The 20,478-nt window shown below is 37.7% G+C and overlaps 1 protein-coding gene across 1 annotated transcript in view; it reads right to left on the bottom strand.

Moving 5' to 3' along the window:
* Positions 1-20,478, bottom strand: part of LOC128666775 (uncharacterized) — a 64,441-nt gene that overhangs the window by 35,567 nt on the left and 8,396 nt on the right. The window contains exons 2-3 of the mRNA XM_053721565.1: positions 15,262-15,497; positions 14,046-14,202 (exon numbers count right to left, since the gene is read on the bottom strand). Coding sequence (XP_053577540.1) covers positions 14,046-14,202; positions 15,262-15,497 — 393 coding nt within the window. The remainder of the gene's footprint in view (positions 1-14,045; positions 14,203-15,261; positions 15,498-20,478) is intronic.

Consider the following 20,478-nt stretch of genomic DNA (forward strand, 5'->3'; position numbering starts at 1 on the left):
GGCTCAGATTTCAATAGAACAAAGAACTTTATCCCAAAAAAAGATTCACGAGCGAACAGGAATCAAGCAAGCATGGAAAAGTCAGTACACGCAGTAAGTTGAGAAGATCGAAATAACACGCAGGTCCAAAAGATGAATACTTCTCACAAGATTCTTATCTGAAGTGTTAGTAGATGTTTTTGCACTACGTTTTCCAACACATTTGTGACATCAATTGCTGCTACTTCTTCCATTAATGCATCAGAGAGTTCTATCAAAACCTGTCTGGTATTTACTGACCATTGTTGTTCCAGCCATTTAGGTCTGGAGTTCCAGTAGCTTCAGATAGATGAAACACCAACCCACCAGCAAATACAATCAGCTTTACTACAAGAAAACACATATGTACAGTTAGACACAGTGTTGGTGCAATGTCATGGAGATTTGTCCTTCCTACTCATGACTATATGGGCTGGGTACTGGCAAAATTTGCTAGGTTAATGTGATGTGTACAAGCCCTCTCCTTAGGGCACTGAATGTTTTTTATAAGCACATTACCTTTTTTTGCTTCATAGTGCTCTCAATTTGATGTCCCGATCTATATTTAACTTCTGCCCTGTTACACCTGTCATTGTCCTTCTATCCATTTACTAACTATCGGCCAGATTACGAGTTTTGCGTTAGAGGCTATGCGGTGCTAACGAGCAGTTTTCTCTCACTGCTCACTTACCTGCAGCGCGGGTATTACGAGTTTTTACAAACCTGACGTTAAAAGGCAAGAAGTGAGCGTTGAGCAAAATTGCGCTCCTTACCGCACTTCAATACCAGCACTGCTTAAATCAGCGGTGAGCTGGTCGTACATGCTCGTGCACGATTTCCCCATAGGAATCAACAGGGAGAGCCGGCTGAGAAAAAGTCTAACACCTGCAAAAAAGCAGCGTAAAACTCAGTAACGCAGCCTCATTGATCCCTATGGGGAAACACATTTTATGTTTACACCTAACACCCTAACATGAACCCGAGTCTAAACACCCTTAATCTTACACTTATTAACCCCTAATCTGCCGCCCCCGACATCGCCGACACCTACATTATACTTATTAACCCCTAATCTGCTGCTCCGGACACCGCCACCACCTACATTATACTTATTAACCCCTAATCTGCTGCCCCCAACATCGCCGACACCTACATTATTTTTATTAACCCCTAATCTGCTGCCCCCTACATCGTCGCCACCTACATTATACTTATTAACCCCTAATCTACCGCTCCGGACATCGCCACCACTATAATAAACATATTAACCCCTAAACAGCCTCACTCCCGCCTCCCGCCTATTAACCCCTAATCTGCCGTCCCTAACATCGAAGCAACCTACCTACATTTATTAACCCCTAACTTGCCGCCACCAACGTCGCCGCCACTATACTAAATGTATTAGTCCTAAACCTAAGTCTAACCCTAACACCCCCTAACTTAAATATAATTACAATAAATCTATATAAAAATTAATATTATTACCTAAATAATTCCTATTTAAAACTAAATACTTACCTATAAAATAAAGTCTAAGCTAGCTACAATATAACTAATAGTTACATTGTAGCTAGCTTAGGGTTTATTTTTATTTTACAGGCAAGTTTGTATTTATTTTAACTAGGTAGAATAGTAATTAAATAGTTATTAACTATTTAATAACTACCTAGCTAAAATAAATACAAATTTAACTGTAAAATAACACTACACTACAATTAAATAAATTAAAAACAATTAAATAAATTAACAGCCAATAGAATGCAAGCTCAATCCTATTGGCTGATTGGATCAGCCAATAGGATTGAACTTCAATCCTATTGGCTGATTGCATCAGCCAATAGGATTTTTTAAATTGGAACAGCCAATAGAATGCAAGCTCAATCCTATTGGCTGATTGCATCAGCCAATAGGATTGAACTTCAATCCTATTGGCTGATTGCATCAGCCAATAGGATTTTTTAAATTGGAACAGCCAATAGAATGCAAGCTCAATCCTATTGGCTGATTGCATCAGCCAATAGGATTGAACTTAAATCCTATTGGCTGATTGCATCAGCCAATAAGATTTCTTCTACCTTAATTCCAATTGGCTGATAGAATTCAGCCAATCAGAATCTATGGGACACCATCTTGGATGACGTCACTTAAAGGAACCGTCATTCAGTAAGAAGACTCCGGATGAAGAGGATGCTCCACATTGGATGTCTCGAAGATGGAGCCGCTCCGCGTCAGATGGATGAAGATAGAAGATGCCGTCTGGATGAAGAATTCTGCCCGTCTGGAGGACCACTTTGTCCAGCTTGGATGAAGACTTTTCCTGGCTTCGTTGAGGACTTTGGCTTGGTTGGATGAAGACTTCTGCCGCTTCCTTGAGGATGGATGTCCGGTCTTCAGAACAGTAAGTCGATCTTCAGGGGGTTGGTGTTAGTTTTTTTTTTAATGGTGTATTGGGTGGGTTTTATTTTTAGGTTAGGGCTTTGGGCCGCAAAAGAGCTAACTGCCCTTTTAAGGGCAATGCCCATCCAAATGTCCTTTTTCAGGGCAATGGGGAGCTTAGGTTTTTTTAGTTAGTATTTTTTTTGGGGGGGGTTGGTTGTGTGGGTGGTGGTTTTTAATGTTGGGGGGTTGTTTGTATTTTTTTTTTACAGGTAAAAGAGCTGATTTCTTTGGGGCAATGCCCCGCAAAAGGCCCTTTTAAGGGCTATTGGTAGTTTAGTCTAGGCTAGGGTTTTTATTATTTTGGGGGGGCTTTTTTTATTTTGATAGGGCTATTAGATTCAGTGTAATTAGTTTAAATATCTTGTAATTTGTTTATTATTTTCTGTAATTTAGTGTTTGTTTGTTTTTGAGATTTAGCTAATTTAATTTAATTTATTTAATTGTTTTTAATTTAGTTAATTTATTTAATTGTAGTGTAGTGTTAGGTGTTATTGTAACTTAGGTTAGGTTTAGGGATGGCAGATTAGGGGTTAATAATACTTAACTAGTGTTTGCGAGGCGGGAGTGCGGCGGTTTAGGGGTTAATATGTTTATTCTAGTGGTGGCGATGTCTGGAGCGGCAGATTAGGGTTAAAAAATGTATTTTAGTGTTTGCAGTGCGGGAGGGCCTCGGTTTAGGGGTTAATAGGTAGTTTATGTGTGTTAGTTTACTTTTTAGCACTTTAGTTATGAGTTTTATGTTACGGCGTTGTACCATAAAACTCTTAACTACTGACTTGTTAGGGATCTTGGAGGTAGAGGGTGTACCGCTCACATTTTGGCCTCCCAGGACAGACTCATAATACCGGTGCTATGGAAGTCCCATAGAAAAAAGACTTTGCAAAGTTTACGTAAGTCGTTTTGCAGTAAGGCCAAAGAAGTGTGCGGTGCCCCTAAAACTGCAAGACTAGTAATACCAGCGGTAGTGAAAAAGCAGCGTTAGGACCTGTTAACGCTGCTTTTTCAGCCTAACGCACAACTCGTAATCTAGCCGCATGTTATTTCCTTTGAAAGTCCAGGGGACTGTTGATTTCTATACCTGTGACCCTGAATGACCTGTAACTCTCCCGCTGGCTGTAGCTAACTCTACAACACCTCTGTTTCTTTATCTACGTATATTTCTGAGTATTCTTGCAGACCAATGCCTGCTTTTTCCTGACTATCTGTCTGTGGCCTTCAGCAAACGAAATTTTGATGCTGAAGGCTAGATTACAAGTGGTGTGCTATTGTTACCATGTGTCGTGATAAGCAAAACCTTGACCACGAAAACAAGTTAAAACTAAACACGTTCAATCAAGCGCAAGCAAATTGAGAGCGTGACGAGTTTGTGCGAGTGGAGACCTACGGTAAAGTGTAAAAGTTAAAAAAGAATGCATCAAACACAGCATAAATACATTTAAACAGTGTAACACTCATCTATACACTATCTAATAAACAATAATATAAATATTAATTTAAAAAAAGTTTATATAAGTTTTAAAATGTATATGGCATATGACAAGGTATTTAAAACGAAAGGGCTATAATGGATATGTCTAAATATGTGTATTTGTGTGTGTATATATATATATATATATATATATATATATATATTTACACACAAAAGCAGCTACAGCGTTCTCCCAGCAAACAGCGGTATTCAAAAAGTGGAGTGCTTAAACCGGAACTGGACCAAGCCAGTCAAAAGAACAACTTCCAAGCGTAAAAAGTTAAAAACAATCTTTGTTATTTGCAACGCGTTTCTCGACCACACACTGGTCATTTCCTCAGGCAATAAAAAGAATAAAAACAAAAGTAATTAGCGTCCTTAAATACATGTGGTGTAGGTAAGACCGGAAGTTGTATCTTAGAATTGGACCAATTGTATACATTGTGTCAGTCACCTGTAATTGTTTACATTGTATCGAACATGGAAAAATGGAAACATTTGTATACACATTAAGTTTTTTAGAAATTACATTTGTATATTAGGCATAAAACCACTATGTGACTCAGAGAGGTAAAATTATTCAAAATTTAAAACAAAACGATTTAAAAAAAAAAAAACAACAACATTGGGGATATATGTTGATTGCAAAATGTTACGGATTAACCACGCATGTGGATTATATGTAACTATATATTTGGAAGCTGTATCATGATCTAATTCAAACTTGCATGTCTACTCTAATTCTATCAAACGGATATATAGAATTGCTCTAATGTTTTTTTCCCCTTGTTTAGAACAAAAAAATCAATATTATTCTAAAACCAGTTTTTCTGTCTTTTTCCGGCTTAGGAATGATATAAGGAAAAACTTGCGGTTGTGAATCCCTAAATCAGCCTTCTTGTCACCAATTAAAGTAGATATTAAGGGGTAGATTTATCATAGTGCGAGCAGACATGATACAATGTAGCGTATCATGTCCGCTGCACATCGATAAATGCCGACAGCATACGCTCTCTGCATTTATCATTGCACCAGCAGTTCTCGTGAACCGCTGGTGTAATGCCACCCCTGCAGATTCGCGGCCAATCGGCCACTAGCAGGGGATGTCAATCAACCCGATCGTATTCAGCCTCAGAGCAGGCGGACAAGTTATGGAGCAGCGGTCTTTACACCGCTGCTTCATAACTTCTGTTTCCGGCGCTGAAGACTCGTGCGGAAACAGGGGCATCACGCTCCATATGCTGCTTGATAAATCAGCCCCTAAGTAGCCATATAGTAATCTAAAATACATTTTGATGTGAATCCTGAAGTGGAAACATGTACGAGTGGAATGTTATTGTTCATATAGATCTGAGGAACCGATGAAATACGTATATACAAAAAGCGTTTGTTTGTATGAGAACCATGTCTAAGATGGGTGGAGTGGTGTGTTAAATAAAATGGAGAAAGATATTAAAATGATTGTAGTGTGTTACACTGTGTGATGTGAAGAAGTAGGGAAAAATAAAAATGGAATAAATAAAACCTTTTCAAAATTATTTTGGGGTAGATGAACAAAAATGTATTACCAAACAGATATCAAAATAAAATGGAATCAATAATTGTAATCTCTGAAGAATTAAATAGTGACTTTTCCCTTAGGGAAAGGGTATAGTGATAAATAGAGTGACTAAAGTGTAGTGTGTGTGGATAAATAAAATAGTGACTATTCCCAAAGGTAAGAATACAGTGATGAAAAGAATGACAGGTGTATGTCTAAAAATAGTGTGTATGAATAAGTGGCATAATGCTGATGACATATGATTGTGAATTACCGCTAATGAATATAGCGTGTATCTTTGTGTGTATAAAAAAGATCTATATTTGTATCTATTACAGTGTGAGTGTGTGTGATGTTGGTAGTGATTAACTGTGATAGTATATACAATGTTTGATAGTATATGATATATTGACATAAATATATGTGTGTATACATGTGTATTTATGTATCTATATATGTATCTATATATGTATATGCATATATATATATATATATATACACACACATATAAACACAGATATACACACACACAAACATATATATATATATATATATATATATATATATATATATATATATATATATATATATACAGTATCTCACAAAATTGAGTACACACATTTTTTTAAGTATTTTATTATATCTTTTCATGTGACAACACTGAAGAAATTACACTTTGTTACAATGTAAAGTAGTGAGTGTACAGCCTGTATAACAATGTCATTTTGCTGTCCCCTCAAAATAACTCAGCACACAGCCATTAATGTCTAAACTGTTGGCAACAAAAGAGAATACACCCCTATTCACCCCATTTTTCCTATTTTGTTGCATTACAACCTGGAATTTTGGGGGGTTTGTATCATTTGATTTACACAACATGTCTACCACTTTCAAGATGCAAACAAGAAAAAAGACAACCCCCCCCAGAAATCTTGAGTGTGTATAACTATTCAGAGCCACCTTTTGTAGCAATTACAGCTGCAAGTATCTTGGGGTACATCTCTATAAGCTTGGCACATCTAGCCACTGGGAATTTTGCCCTTTTTTCAAGGCAAAACTGCTCCAGGTCCTTCAAGTTGGATGGGTTCCACTTCTGTACAGCAATCTTTAAGTCATACCACAGATTCTCAATTGGATTGAGGTCTGGGCTTTGACTAGGCCATTCCAAGAAATTTCAATGTTTTCCATTAAACAGTGTTGCTTTAGCAGTATGCTTAGGGTCATTGTTTTGCTGGAAGGTGAACCTCTGCCCTAGTCTCAAGTCTCTGAAAGACTGAAACAGGTTTCCCTCATGAATTTCCCTGTATTTAGTGCCATTCATTATTCCTTCAATTCTGACCAGTTTCCCTGCCGATAAAAAACATCCCCACAGCATGATGCTGCCATCACCATGCTTTACTGGGGTGATAGTGTTCTTGGTGTGATGAGTGGTGTTGGGTTTGCGCCAGATATAGCGTAATCCTTAATGGCAAAAAAGCTCAATTTTAGTCTCATCTTAACAGAATACCTTCTTTTATATGTTTGGGGAGTCTTCCATAAAGCCCAGCTATATGGAGTGTACAGCTTAAAGTGGTCCTATAGACAGATACTTGAATCTCCGCTGTGGAGCTTTGCAGCTCCTACAGGGTTATCTTTGGTCTCTTTTTTGCCTCTGATTAATGCCCTCCTTGCCTGGTTCATGAGTTTTGGTGGGGGGCCCTCTCTTGGCAGGTTTCTTGTGGTGCCATATTCTTTCCATTTTTTTTTTTTAAATTGGATTTAATGGTGCTCCTTGGGATGTTCAAAGTTTCAGATATTTTTTTTTAACCCAACTCTGATCTGTACTTCTCCACAACTTTGTCCCTGACTTGTTTGGAGAACTCTTTGGTCTTCATGGTGCCAATTGCTCATTGGTGTTGCAGACTCTGAGGCCATTCAGAACAGGTGTATATATACTGAGATCATGTGACACTTAGATTGCACACAGGTGGACTTTATTGATCTAATTACAGTACAGTATGTGACTTCTGAAGGTAATTGAGGTAATTGTTTGCTCCAGATCTTTTTTACTGTAGGGGCTTTATAGTAAAGAGGGTGAATACATATGCACGCACCACTTTTTTCCGTTTTTTATTTTTTATAATTTTCTAAAACAAGTTATTTTCTTAATGTCACTTCACCATTTTGGACTATTTTTTGTATGTCCATTAAATGTAATCCAAATAAAGGCACTATATCTATACCTGTATATACTGTTATAGATATATAGGTATAGATATATTAAAAAAAAAAGAATCAGATATATAGAAATATATATTTAAAGAAATTCTTCTATGTGAAAAACATTGGAATATAAAATATGCATAACTACCTTTGGTTTAGCACTGTAGGTCTAAGTGCCTGGTTAGCACAAGTGCGATAAGTGTTAGTTTTCTGTATTTTTTAAAGCGAGCACCATTGAAGTCTATTGGGGGAAAAGAAGTTATCATGGTTGCAATATCCAGAGTATAGAAGTTAGCGCACATTGGGTTTTGCTTGCACGACAACAATTTGTAACCTGCGCGCATTTAAAATTGACTTACAGCTGGGTTTATTGCGCCAATTGTGAAAGAAAAACAGAAAAACAATTAAACAGACTAGTGAATGGGGGTAACATCAATACAATAATGTATATTCAAAATTCTTAAAAAGATTATTTAAAAAAATAAAATCTATACAGATCAAAACAATGGAAAGGAGACAATGAACGTTTAACAGTATTAGTCCAATTTGTCACAGATTATAGTTCTTAATTAGAATTGTTGGCAAATAGACAGATTTTACGTAAGCACTGGCACCTTATAAAAAAAGATCCCATATTGGGGCTAGGGTTACTATAAAACACCTGAGATTAATTTCTGGAAGGCAAATAATCTAAAAAGTACGTTAGCACCAAGTAAATTCAGAAGTAAAAATAATAACTGATGATGATTTAAAGGGAGAGTAAATCAGTGCAAAAGCAAAAGAGGTAAAGATTACAAACACAGGAGAGTTTGTGAGGGAGTTTGTGCACTTATTGCATACACACCCTATTTTTTATAGTTGGGGATTCTAGGAATAAAGTATCAATATATTTTCAGAACTTTAACACTAAGCTCTCTGTGCTGAAGCTTTTAAATATAACTGCTAAGCTGAATTAACTATAACGGAGATACTACAAGCCTGCTAATTGGTTATAATGAAGTCACATGACGTATCAGAGTAACTGAGCCGGAGAATGGAAAGGATACGCTGAAGTTCCAGTGAAGATCATGAAAAGGCAAACATAGGTCTGGGCTCGGCTGAATCGTTTCCTAATATGTTGTCTGATCAAATTACATATACGAACAAGGGATTTCAATTTATTTGTGAGTTTTAGTTTCATTCAACCCTATCATTTAAATTACGCAGTGATACTTTCTGGATTTATTTTACACATTGTTTAAGGCACAAGTTTAATTGATTTGATGTATCCCTTTATTAGCCATTACCCAGTTTTGCATAACCAACACTGTTATATTAATATTAGTGCTAAAGTCCATGTACACGGGGCATTTTCTGTAGTGGAGTGGTCCCTCCCGCCCGGCCATGCCCTGCCAAGCCCCCGCCATGCCCGCCCCCGCCCGGTTAAGCCCTGTCACGCCTGCTCTCGTCTGACCATGCCCCACGCCACCCCTCTCTGACGGCCAGGTATGTTTGTCCTTGCACAGTCTCTACTGCGCATATTACAGCTTCGGACTTTACCTGGCCTTTTATCATATAGGATAGTTTATTACTTCTGTGATTACATTGTACCTAAGCCCCTTCAGGCTGCCCCTTATCTCAGAGCTTTTTACAATCTTGCATTTTATCCAATCAGTGCTGGTTCACACATAACTACACTGTGAGCACAATGTTATCTATATGATATGAACTAGCACTGTTTGGTTGTGAAAGCTGATAAAAATTAACTGATATAAGAGACGGCCTGCAGGGGCTTAGAAACAGGAAACGATGGTTTAAATGTTATAAAGTATATTAATATAACATTGTTGGTTGTGCAAAGCTTGGGAATGGGTAGTAAAGGAGTTATCTATCTTTTTAAACACCAGAAAAAAAATCAAGTAGACTGTCCCTTTAAATATATTACTCAATATTAGTACCAGTGTTTATTTACTGACTTCCTTAAGAAGATACACTGTTGCAGTGAGTGACTTTTCTACCTCTAACCCCCCCCCTACAAAACGTTCTTTAGTTTAGCTTTCTGATCTGTGATTGGGGATAGCAGATAAGAGGGGGGGGGTTGTTGTTTTTTTCCCTATACTCACTTTAATTTACAGAATTAGGAAAATGTGTGTTTTTAGTATTAGATGTGTTATGCCTCCAATGCCTCAATACATTACTATTGAGCAGAAAAGCAGTGAGAAGTGGTCAGGAGGTCATTATGCCCCTGTTTATAATAATATAATTTACAAACTAAAACCCATTTCTACTTGCTGTAAAGATATAAGCTATTTTGTTCACAAATACAAATTTGTTATAATCTGTGCTAGTTTTAATTGCAATTATGTTTAAACTCAATTATTGAAGGTTTTGATTGTCATAATTGTAATGTATGTATGATTGATAGACAGACAGATAGATAGATAGATAGATAGATAGATATAGATAGACGGTAGAATAAATGTCATTGATTCTCAATTTTTCTATTTATTTTACACTTCAGTAATTATTTTCAAGGTTTTGAGTGCTACAAATCTGCCATCTAGAGGCAGCGCTCGATATTGCACAGTGTATTTAGTAATATTAAAAAGAGATGTGCAGCCAGAAAAATGTTGTTTCGGTGTTAAGGCCTTAAAAAAATTTAAGTAAATTTAAGTAAACAAATTAATATTGATTTTTGTCAGTATTTTTCCCTTTCTTTTATTTTCATTAGGAAATTTGTTTCCTTGAAACAAAACAAAAATCCAATTTTCATAACAAATGTGCATTCGTCCGAAAATGAATTCACATCTCTAATATTAAACGACATTAAACTTGCTATAGTTCTCGTTTAAATAAAATGGTTGGAGAACAGCAATTAAGTTTATAATTTCTATTAAAAGACCAGTAATTTTTTTTACAATTGAGTGAAAATTTTAAATAAATCTGGCAATAGATAGGCATCAGAAACCTTACAAAGAGACTGAGGAGCAGACCATGGGCGGTTCCTCGGGGTATGGTTGTTTTTCAACTAAACTATCTCCAAGAATGCCCAATTCATAAAGGCTCTATTGTCCCAGTGAAGTGTGTCACCTTGCAGGTGTGTCTTACTATTTCAAAGCTGACAGGATTGTCTTGTTCTTTTTTTCGCTCTCAAGTTTTCCCACTTTTTCAGAATTTTCTTTTGTGCATATATTAAATTGGATGGTTTTATAGAAGTCTTACATAATAGATGTGGTTTGTAAAAACAGTTTGTTTAAAAATGTAAAATAATATTTATTCCTATTTTTTTTAATATTTCAATAACACGCATTGAAGTTAGCAATGCTTCATGAGTGAACCCGACCGTGTTAATCCTAAATAGTGAACCGTAATGCGTGTTACGTATATTTTGCATTCCTATGTTCTTCAAATAGAAAATAATAATAATTAAATATATTTTTCTATTTATTTCTGATAACGTTAATGTAAAATACATATCTACACCTATATATCTATAGGAATAGATAAACAGATATAGGTATATATAGATGTATATAGAAATATGTATTTACAATAAAAAGTTAATAATCCTGTTAGTGAAGAACTTTGGAATGTAAAATATGTACAGTACATTTACTGTAAACATACATATGTACACACACATATATATATATATATATCATATGTATCAGATCGATCACAGTATGTCTCCATTTCTGACAGCGACTCCATCCCTCTCCCAGTCACGTGTGTTGTTCCCCACGGTTCCAGTCTCGGGCCGCCTACTATTCACATTATTTATAAATGATGTGCCAAATGTCTGCAAATCCTCAACTGTACACATGTACGCAGACGACACGGTAATCTATGCAAACAAATCCGATCTGCCGCAGCTTGAGGCAGTGCTCCAAGACCAGTTCGCAGAGGTAGAAAAGTGGATCCAAAAAACAAACTCTTCCTAAACACTGACAAAACTGTCACAATGATCTTTGGAATGGTACCTAAATTACACAAACTACAAAATTCCCATCTACGCATCAATACAAAATCAAATTGCACACTGACCACAGTCAATTCTTTCAAATACTTTGATATGTTGTTAGACCCCAATCTATCTTTTGGACTCCACATAGAAAAACTTGCATCCAAACTCTATCCAAAACTAGGTGCCTATACAGAAACAAATCTTGCCTCAGTCCTACAGTAAAGGAAAAGATTGTACAGCAAATGCTGATGCCTATCATGGATTACGGGGATGTAGTATATGCGCCTGCACCGCAAACTCAGCTTAATAAACTTAATACACTGTATAACTCGTTCTACCGCTTTGTGCTACAATGTAACTACAGGACCCACCATTGTGACATGCTAAAAGAACTAAACTGTCTGTCGCTGGAATCCAGGCGCACCCTCCATCTTTCCTGCCTTGTGTTTAAGAGCTTTTCTGGGAAGTTCCCACCCTACCTGAGCAGAATGCCCTCCCCTGCTATTCCTACCTCCTATAACCTCCGATCCAGTACCAGCACATTATTTAATCTGCCTCCATACAAAAAGAAAGCAGCTCGATCCTCCTTTTCCTACAGAGCACCACAATTATGGAACGACCTCCCGCACACTTTAAAAACTTCCCCAACCCTAATATCCTTTAAGAGATCCCTCTCTACATATCTCAAAACAGAATGCTCCTGTCATGGTTGATTATATATTTCCTACCTGTTCTATGTTAAATTCTGCACATGTTATGTATTAATATTGTTTTTGTATTTTATTGTACCCTATTGTATCAATGCAATGTTTTGTGGACCCAGGACATACTTGAAAACGAGAGAAATCTCAGTGTATCCTTCCTGGTAAAATATTTTATAAATAAATACAGTTTATATATATATATATATATATATATATATATATATATATTTATACATACAGTACATACACATATTTAGACATGCCTATGTATGCATGCCCTTTTTTTTCCAAAACCCTTATACCATCTATCTTTGAGCCCTTATAACTTTTTTAAATAACTTTTTTAAACTAATCTTTAATGTTTATTTGAGTATAACTGTACTTTTACATGTATTTATGTTTTGTTTAATGAAACTTTTATTCTTCCCCAACCCTTTACACAAGCTCTGAAGTCATACTTACCTGACAAGCGTAAATAATATGCGTGCTATTTCTGTTATAAAGGTAAGAAAAACACAATATCGCTTGCACGCTACAGCTAGAGCACCACTCGTAATCTAGCCCATAAAGAGAATTACAACAATAATTTATAAAAATAAAAGACTTCCAATCAATCTCTACCGGTTTCAGCTGCACTCAAGGCTCTTTGCAGCTGAAACCGGTAGATGTACCCTGATTGGCTCACACTTTTTTGAATCTCCAACAGCTCACTGAGCTGACTAAACAGACACCTGTAACAGCTACATCTCAAGGAACCAATTAAAGAAGAAGAAATATTCAGCAATACTCGCCATTGAGTGACTGCACTCTCTTATTTAGAGACTCATCACAAGATCCAGGAACGAATGCCTATGTGATCACTCAGCTATATTGGCTGACAGGATACTTCAGCACTATTCACCCAGCGGTGTTAAGGTATTTTATATCACCATTTTATCACATTTAGAATAACACTCACATCACTTAAAGGGCCATGATACTTAAATGTTTAAACACTTGAAAGTGATGCAGCATAGCTGTAAAAAGCTGACTAGAAAATATCACCTGAACATCTCTTTGTAAAAAAGAAAGATATTTTACCTCAAAAGTTCCTCAGTAGCCACATCCCATTGTAAAGGACTTCTAAGCAACAAATCAGTATGTCTGTCCCAGGACAGCTGAAGGAGCGAGCTTACGTGCACTCTCATGTTATTTCTCTATTCAGCTTAAGGAAGTTTACTGTGAAATCTCATGAGAGTTAAGTCAAATCTCATGAGATCACAGTAAAAGAGTTCATGACCTCAGCACTGTTGATGCTGATTGACTGCTGTTCATTCCTTCATTTTTTTATTTTTTTTTACCTGCAGCTGAGTACCCATTCTGGAAATGACTGCTTCAATTTCCTACCCATCCCGTCATCACTCCTAGATTTTAGCGCTACTGCTTCCCTTGTAATATCAAACACATCCACGTATTTGCCCTTCTGCGCTCTCAGTACTATTTTTGCCTTTAAATGTGTTGTTAATGACATTAACTTTGTCCCCGTCACCTCGTCATTTGCGTTAAACTCCCCCTCACTATCACCCCCTCCCATTGTCATCTCATTTTCTATTCTTTTTCCCTGTTTTGCATATATCTTCTTTACAAATTTCAAAATTCTCCTATTACCTTCCCCTTGTATTTTGTCGTCATCCGAGTCCCACTCGGATGATCTGTCTGAACCCTCATTTCTGCAATACATTATTTTCTTACCTTGTTTCGGTTGACCTTTTTGTTCTCCTTCCTTGTCTTTCGTTTCTCCCGCACTTTCCATAGCAATCTGCTCTCCTCCGCTCCTTGCGTCCATGGAATCTCTTTTCCTATCCTTTCCACACATTGCGCCCCTTGCTGCGCCGTCCGACATTTCTTTCTGTAATACATTCCCATTATCATTAACATTTTTGCACATTCTGTTTTTTAATAACTGCTCTTCCCTTCCCCACACCTGTCCCCGCTGTCTCTCCTTCTCTCCCCCTCTACCTGTGTTTCTCCTATCATCCCCACTCTGGTCTCCTTCTAACATCACATATGTATTTCTATCTACGTCCTTTATCATTCTGGGTTTCCCCTTTCCTAGTCCCTCCGTTCTGTATCTCTTTTGCGGGCTTTGACCCTTATGCTCCCTGCCATATACCTCTACCCATCTCCTGTCACCTTCTTCCTCACTCCCTTCCTTGCCCTCGAACCTCACTTCCCTCCTATTCATGCTGTCTGCCTGCCCCACTACTTCACCCTAATCTCCGTTCCTGAATCTTCCATCCCTTGCACTACCACCCCCTGTGCTGGGCCTGCCGGGACCCCAACACCAGTCTTCTTTGTTGCGGTTTCTCTCCCTCCCCTCTGCATCATTGCCATACTCTACCCCTTGTCCAACTATGTATATGCCCCTGCCTGCTCTCCTCTCTGCTTGCGGACGTTGCTGCTCGCTGTGCGGTGACCTGCGTGCTCTCTGCATGACCTGTGACCCCCTATGCTCATTACAAGGCTTCCAATATGGCTGCGCCTTCTCGCCCATACTATAGGGACTTAAAGATGGCCGCCGAGATCTCGTGATATCCCCCGCCCCCTGCTCGAGGACCTGCTCAGGGCTTGAAAATGGCCACCGAGATCTCGCGAGAGTACCCTCCCTGTGTCGCAGGGCGCAGCCCCTCCCCTCCTCCACCTCACTAATGGTCCTAGGCGCTGAGCGTGCATACCCGCCGTGACTGCCAGCGGTATTGGGACCAGTGGGAAGGGGGGTGCCAGCTGGCGCAACTTGACCCGGGGGGATAGCCTGGGAACATGGGCCCTTATCGGCCCTAAATAATGCAGGGATGCTGCAACTATCCTCAGAGTCTGAAAACAACAGGGGTGCTCTGTCTGAGTCACTGTAAAGGGATACCTTACCCAGCTCCATGTCCTCCTCCATTCCGCTCGCCCTCTCACTTACCTTTGGGACCTTGCTCCCCACGGCTGGCATCACTTGATCAACATGCCCAGCTATAGGTACCGCTCCCTTCTCCTCTCCTGCCCCCAGTGTCGCTTCCGTTTTCCTCTCCTTCTCCAGCCTTTTCAGCTTCCTTTGCACTTGGACAGCTCTTTTCTTCCAGATGTCGTCCCCATTCAGAAACTTCTTTGGGATCTTTCTATCCCTAGCCAACATGATGTGATTCTTCAAACGTCCTCCTGTAAATACAAGAACAAATGTAGTGTGCTTCACTTCCTGTTTCACTATCTTATATTGCCTGAGCCTCAGCCCTGCCCCCTTTCCTGAACACATTCCCCCTTATCTATTCCTCCTTCCATGCCCTCCCCCCTTTTCCTGCCCCTCTGACTCCTGCAGCTTACCCCCCTACAAGCCCCCTGTCCAATATAGGATCCCCAGCCTTAGTGGCACTCCTGTCGTAGGTATACTCTATCCGTTTTTTATTATATCAAGATAGGATAAGCATGTCACTGGACACAGATATCACGCTCATCAAGCTACTGAGCATACTCTTATCAAGTACTTGATCAAATAACCCTATTGACACTATCACTGCACATGTGCGAGCTTGCAATATTTGAGTATTATATGATAACCACTATGTTAATTTTAAGTGGCAGTGAATCGCTTGACTTTAATACAAGTCACTAATATATAACCAGTTTTAGAATCGTATTGATCCAACCATATATGCAAACACATGATATCAAAATATTATTGTGCAAGTACCATATATTATTTGCTGTCTAAATCCCAATTTTATCCAGTTACCTCTGGACACTTAGCTACAACGGTTACTATCTATACCCCTACAATTGTATTACAAAGGGTAGCACAATTTACAATGTACCAGTAGCACAATTTATATTTATCACGCTATCCTTACCCCAGGTCGTAATTTTAAAGTCAATGCCTGTTTTTAATTATATCTTAATTATATCCCATTGTCATCTCATTTTCTATTCTTTTTCCCTGTTTTGCATATATCTTCTTTACAATAGATAGATAGATAGATAGATAGATAGATAGATAGATAGATAGATAGATATAGATAGTAGAATAAATGTCATTGCTTTTCAATTTTTCTATTTATTTTACACTTCAGTAATTATTTTCAAGGTTTGGAGTGCTACAAATCTGCCATCTAGAGGCAACACTCGATATTGCACAGTGTATTTAGTAATATTAAAAAGAGATGTGCAGCCAGAAAATTTTTGTTTCGGTGTTAAGGCCTTAAAAAAATTTAAGTAAACAAATGAATATTGACAATTTTCGTCAGTATTTTCCTTTTCTTTTATTTTCATTTGGAAATTTGTTTCCTTGAAACAAAACAAAAATCCAATTTTCATAACAAATGTGCATTCGTCCGAAAATGAATTCACATCTCTAATATTAAACGACATTAAACTTGCTATAGTTCTCGTTTAAATAAAATGGTTGGAGAACAGCAATTAAGTTTATAATTTCTATTAAAAGACCAGTAATTTTTTTTACAATTGAGTGAAAATTTTAAATAAATCTGGCAATAGGCTAGTTCGATATACACTTGTGAGATTTATGATGGACTTTTTAATAAAGGTGAGATTATATTTGAAATCCATTGAACCTAGTTTTACCTATTTTTTTCTAGCATGTTGTTAGTGAACACTCCTGCCATTAGAATCTATAGGGACCCAATACATGAATTTTTGCACATAAAATGACAACAAATGCACAAATAGGCTTTGAACACAGTAAACATAAGTGTTTGTAATTGTAAAATATGTGCACTTCTGTTTTGTTATAGAAAAGCTGTTTCACAGGTTAAAACAAGACACATCAGAAACCTTACAAAGAGACTGAGGAGCAGACCATGGGCGGTTCCTCGGGGTATGGTTGTTTTTCAACTAAACTATGACCAAGAATGCCCAATTCATAAAGACTCTATTGTCCCAGTGAAGTGTGTCACCTTGCAGGTGTGTCTTACTATTTCAAAGCTGGCAGGATTGTCTTGTTCTTTTTTTCGCTCCAGTTTTCCCACTTTTTCAGAATTTTCTTTTGTGCATATATTAAATTGGATGGTTTTATAGAAGTCTTACATAATAGATGTGGTTTGTAAAAACAGTTTGTTTAAAAATGTAAAATAATATTTATTAATATTTTTTTTAATATTTCAATAACACACATTGAAGTTAGCAATGCTTCATGAGTGAACCCGACCGTGTTAGTCCTAAATTGCGAACCGTGATGCGTGTTACGTATATTTTGCATTCCTATGTTCTTCAAATAGAAAATAATAATAAAATATATTTTTCTATTTATTTCTGATAACGTTAATGTAAAATACATATCTACACCTATATATCTATAGGAATAGATATACAGGTATAGGTATATATAGATGTATATAGAAATATGTATTTACAATAAAAAGTTAATAATCCTGTTAGTGAAGAACTTTGGAATGTAAAATATGTACAGTACATTTACTGTAAACATACATATGAACACACATATATATATATATCATATGTATCGGATCGATCACAGTATGTCTCCATTTCTGACAGCGACTCCCTCCCTCTCCCAGTCACGGGCCACCTACTATTCACATTATTTATAAATGATGTGCCAAATGTCGGCAAATCCTCAACTGTACACATGTACGCAGACAACACGGTAATCTATGCAAATCCGATCTGCCTCAGCTTGAGGCAGTGCTCCAAGACCAGCTCACAGAGGTAGAAAAGTGGATCCAAAAAACAAACTCTTCCTAAACACTGACAAAGCTGTCACAATGATGTTTGGAATGGTACCTAAATTACACAAACTACAAAATTCCCATATACGCATCAATACAGAATCAAATTGCACACTGACCAAAGTCCACTCTTTCAAATACTTGGGTATGTTGTTAGACCCCAATCTATCTTTTGGCCTCCACATAGAAAAACTTGCATCCAAACTCTATCCAAAACTAGGTGCCCTGTACAGAAACAAATCCTGCCTCAGCCCTACAGTAAAAGAAAAGATTGGACAGCAAATGCTGGTGCCAATCATGGATTATGGGGACATAGTATATGCACCTGCACCGCAAACTCACCTTAATAAACTAAATACATTGTATAACTCGTTCTGCCGCTTTGTGCTACAATGTAACTACAGGACCCACCATTGTGACATGCTAAAAGAACTAAACTGTCTGTCGCTGGAATCCAGACGCACCCTCCATCTTTCCTGCCTTGTGTTTAAGAGCCTTTCTGGGAAGCTCCCACCCTACCTGAGCAGAATGCTCTCCCCGGCTATTCCCACCTCCTATAACCTCCGATCCAGTACCAGCACATTATTTAGTCTGCCTCAATACAAAAAGAAAGCAGCTCGATCTTCCTTTTCCTACAGAGCACCACAATTATGGAACGACCTTCCGCACACTTTAAAACCTTCCCCAAGCCTAATATCCTTTAAGAGATCCCTCTCTACATATCTCAAAACTAGACATGTGCGATTCATTTCGGATCGATTCGAATTTCCGAATTAAAATACTTCCGAATCTACCGAATGAATCCAAAATAGCTGCCGTATCTCCGAATAAATCCGAATTAGCTCGGTAAAATTCGGCATTCCCCCATAGGAAACAATGGGGCAGTTTCGGCTGAAAAAAAACCTAACACTGCAGCCCCATTGTTTCCTATGGGGAAACACTAAGTCTGCACCTAACACCCTAACATGTACCCCGAGTCTCTAAACACCCCTAATCTAACATTTATTAACCCCTAATCTGCCAACCGGACCTCGCCGCTACTAAAATAAATGTATTAACCCCTAAACCGCGTCACTCCCGCCTCGCAAACCCTATAATAACTTTTATTAACCCCTAATCTGCCCCCCCCCCAACGTCGCCGCAACCTAACTACAAGTATTAATCCCTAATCTGCCGACCGGACCTCGCCGCCACTATAATAAATGTATTAACCCCTAAACCGCCACACTCCCACCTCGCAAACACTATAATAAATTTCATTAACCCCTAATCTGCCCCCCCATGTTGCCGCAACCTAACTACAAGTATTAACCCCTAATCTGCCAACCGGACATCACCGCCACTATAATAAATGTATTAACCCCTAAACTGCCGCACTCCCGCCTTGCAAACACTATAATAAATTTTATTAACCCCTAATCTGCCCCCCCCAATGTCGCCGCAACCTAACTACGAGTATTAACCCCTAATCTGCCAACCGGAAATCACCGCCACTATAATAAATGTATTAACCCCTAAACTGCCGCACTCCCGCCTCGCAAACACTATAATAAATTGTATTAACCCCTAATCTACCGTCCCTAACATCGCCGCCACCTACCTACAATTATTAACCCCTAATCTGCAACCCCCAATGTCGCCGCTACTATAATAAAGTTATTAACCCCTAAACCTAAGTCTAACCCTAACCCTAACACCCCCCTAACTTAAATATAATTTAAATAAAACAAAATAAATTTAATATAATTAAATAAATGAATCCTATTTAAAACGAAATACTTACCTGTAAAATGAACCCTAATATAGCTACAATATAACTTATAGTTACATTGTAGCTATTTTAGGATTTATATTTATTTTACAGGCAAGTTTGTATTTATTTTAACTAGGTACAATAGCTATTAAATAGTTAATAACTATTTAATAACTACCTAGCTAAAATAAATACAAATTCACCTGTAAAATAAATCCTAACCTAAGTTACAATTACAACTAACACTACACTATCAATAAATTATTTAAATAAAATACCTACAATTATCTACAATTAAACCTAACACTACACTATCATTAAATTAATTAAATAAATTAACTACAAGTACCTACAATTAACCCTTTAAGGACACAGCTTTCAGTTTGCTCAATTGTTTTATGAGGGAAAAATTCCGTCATATGTCCTTAAGAGGTTAAATACAATTAAATAAACTAAAGTACAAAACCCCCCCACTAAATTACAAAAAATAAAAAAATATTACAAGAATTTTAAACTAATTACACCTAATCTAAGCCCCCTAATAAAATAACAAAGCCCCCCAAAATAAAAAAATGCCCTACCCTATACTAAATTACAAAAGTTAACAGCTCTATTACCTTACCAGCCCTTAAAAGGGCCTTTTGCGGGGCATGCCCCAAAGAAAACAGCTCTTTTGCCTGTAAAAAAA

The sequence above is a fragment of the Bombina bombina genome, chromosome 1 (genome assembly GCF_027579735.1).
Source record: "Bombina bombina isolate aBomBom1 chromosome 1, aBomBom1.pri, whole genome shotgun sequence".
Taxonomy (NCBI): Eukaryota; Metazoa; Chordata; class Amphibia; order Anura; family Bombinatoridae; genus Bombina; species Bombina bombina.